Consider the following 3,027-nt stretch of genomic DNA (forward strand, 5'->3'; position numbering starts at 1 on the left):
GCACGATAGATAGGCAAGATGTGAACAGAAAGAAAAAGGCATGAGGAAACATTGCTTTACAAACCTTATGACTTTATAAAAAAATTGATATTTTGCATATGAAAACATTGTAATGTTTACTGATAATCTGCCACATTTCGTTAGCATTCACTTACTAATTTGAAAGTTATAGCATGAAAACTATAACAAGCACAAAATGTTTATGAGGTTGTCACATTGACCGACCCTGTATTGAAAGAGTTAATACAGTATTAACTGTATAATTAACCCTAAATTAACTAGGGTTAACTAATAATATAGTTATTAATACTTTTTGTGTATCTTTATAAAATCTGGCAACCTTTCAGTAAATATTACAAGCCTTTTTTACACAAAATATCAGACTTTTAATTAAATATTTTTACTAAAAATTTGTCCATGAATATCTGTAGTCAAAGTGTTGATTGCTCCAAGTACAAAGTGATTTTCGTGTTAAGATTAAAAATACTTTTTCTCCTATGCATAAGCTTTAAAACCTCCGAAATAAACATCAAACAGTTTTTTTCAGTAAAACTTTATATTTTATCTGTTATTTTCTCTACCATAACTCTCAGTAAATTTGGCCAACATTGTAACCACCATAACAAAATACAAAATAAATCTAAATTACCCTTTTTTTTCTTTCTAGAATGAGTGAAGATTCTAACAGTAAAGTACATTTGCCTATTCTAAATAGCTTAAGGCTCATAACAGTCTACACCTGTTTATACTTATTGTTTTATTGCCCTTTGAACCTGCCATACAAGTTGTAAATCACTTGTAGAAAGTATAGCTCAACTTACCATATTGGATGATGTAATGCACGAACTGTTCACGAGCATACCTTGTGAAGAATTTTTACCTAATCTAGCGTACTAAGTTTCTAATTCTTTCATTTTAGTAAATAAAAAATATACATGAAAAACAAGAAATATAGTACTTACCTTTAACCTTTTGTTTTTGCTGTCAGTTGTTAATAAAATTTAAGCCTAATTTTTAATATAAGTGACACTAGTATGCTAAATAATAGAATAATAACATGCACAAAGCAAACAATGTCATTTTATTATCATAATTTAACTGGCTTTCTAACTATGAAATAAGAGCCTTAAAATAATTCCATAAACTTCTCAATTTCAACACTGTAAGAAAAACATTGAAACTGAAGATGTAACAGACAATACTCTGTACTAAAAACAATGTAATAAATCACTGGATAGATTAAAATCTTGCCTTTCTATTGGTTATAAATAATATTGTATAAAGTGTAAGAGAGAACTCTTTGAAATTTGTAAAAGGATGTGGCAAGTGGGTCCAATTTTCTAGTTTATAATTCTGTAAACAAATAAGATTAAAAGCTATAAAGATAATTCTTTGCTTTAGTAATATCTATATTATAATGAGTAACTTACATTAAATTCTGCACTTCAGAAAGGGGTGTTAAATAAATTAAAAAAGGGAGAAGGCCTAGAGAACACATTCTTATATTAGGGGAGATTGAAGATTTTAAAAAAATACTTCCTTATAAAGTTCAGAACTTTTATTAATTATTTATTAACCACTTTTTTGATACCAAGTTTATTCACATACATTCATAATAAAGTGTTTAATTATATTTTGAATGTAACTCTAGAAGTTTGTGACATGCAAACTTTGACTTACCCATAGCAAGAGGGTTAATGAGGATTTACACATGATAAATTGTTCACATGCTCTCATATTCCCTTAGTGGGGATTGTATACATGTTTAAGTTCTAACAAAGAATGTACTAGTAATATTGGATATGAAGAACTCTTTACAAGGTATGACTTGTATACAAATTGAATAAATCAATAAACATAACTTTCTTTGTTTTATGAGAACACTTTCATAAGAATAGTAAATAAACACCATTAGTCATATAAATACAAAATGTATAAACAATTAACCATGTAAACATAAGAAGAATAAACACCACTAACCATGTAAATAAAAAATTATTAAACACCACTAACCATGTAAATACAAAGTGAATGAACACCACTAACCATACAAATACTAAATGAATAAACACCACTAACCATGTAAGTGTAAAGTAAACCTTAAAAAGATGATCAATAAGTGAGTAAATACAAATTAAGTAAAGGCCATTAATCTTAAGGAATGTTGAAAAATGCTATTTACCTATTTTTTGAAAAATCTGAAGAATGGTAAATGGAACACACACCCAGTGTTCTTACTGTTTTAACAGCCTGAGAAATATGTGTTTCTGCTATTTTAACAGTGAGAAATGTTGAATGAAGAGTGTTTATGCAGTTTTAATAATGAGTAATGTTGAATAGTTACAATGTTTGGGCTCCTTTAACAATGAATAATGTTGAACAGACACATCATGTTCCTACTTGTTTTACTCTTTTTTTAGGTGGTACTTTGCTATGATATCAATATCAGGCATATTTGCTGTAACATTTTCTGTCGTGTTTGCCTATGTGGCAGATGTCACAGAAGAGCAAGAAAGAAGTTCTGCATATGGTTTGGTGAGTTTTTGTTCTTTCAGTGCTGCATGTCTTATTAAGCACCCTGTATTTCCTTATTCACAATGTTGAAATTTGTGTTGCAAGAATCTAGTTGTCAAACATGCCATTTTCACTACATATGTCAACATACTTTGACTAATTTCTGTAAACTAAAAATATAAGTGCCAGGAGAAGTGGCCAAATGTGCCGTGATATTGTTCTGTTTATATTATGGCTGAGTGTGCCGTGATATTGTTCTGGTTATATTATGGCTGAGTGTGCTTTGATATTGTTCTGTTTATGTTATGGCTGAGTGTGCTTTGATATTGTTCTGGTTATATAATGGCTGAGTGTGCTTTGATATTGTTCTGGTTATATTATGGCTGAGTGTGCTATGATATTGTTCTGTTTATATTATGGCTGAGTGTGCTATGATATTGTTCTGGTTATATTATGACTGAGTGTGTCGTGATATTGTTCTGGTTATATTATGACTGAGTGTGCTATGATATT

At 29.3% G+C, this 3,027-nt stretch overlaps 1 protein-coding gene across 1 annotated transcript in view; it reads left to right on the top strand.

Annotated features, from left to right (window-relative positions):
• Positions 1-3,027, top strand: part of LOC106469438 (hippocampus abundant transcript 1 protein-like) — a 25,736-nt gene that overhangs the window by 16,655 nt on the left and 6,054 nt on the right. The window contains exon 6 of the mRNA XM_013929932.2: positions 2,421-2,535. Within this exon, the coding sequence (XP_013785386.1) occupies positions 2,421-2,535 (115 nt within the window). The remainder of the gene's footprint in view (positions 1-2,420; positions 2,536-3,027) is intronic.

Source organism: Limulus polyphemus, unplaced genomic scaffold (genome assembly GCF_000517525.1).
Source record: "Limulus polyphemus unplaced genomic scaffold, Limulus_polyphemus-2.1.2 Scaffold3486, whole genome shotgun sequence".
Classification (NCBI taxonomy): domain Eukaryota; kingdom Metazoa; phylum Arthropoda; class Merostomata; order Xiphosura; family Limulidae; genus Limulus; species Limulus polyphemus.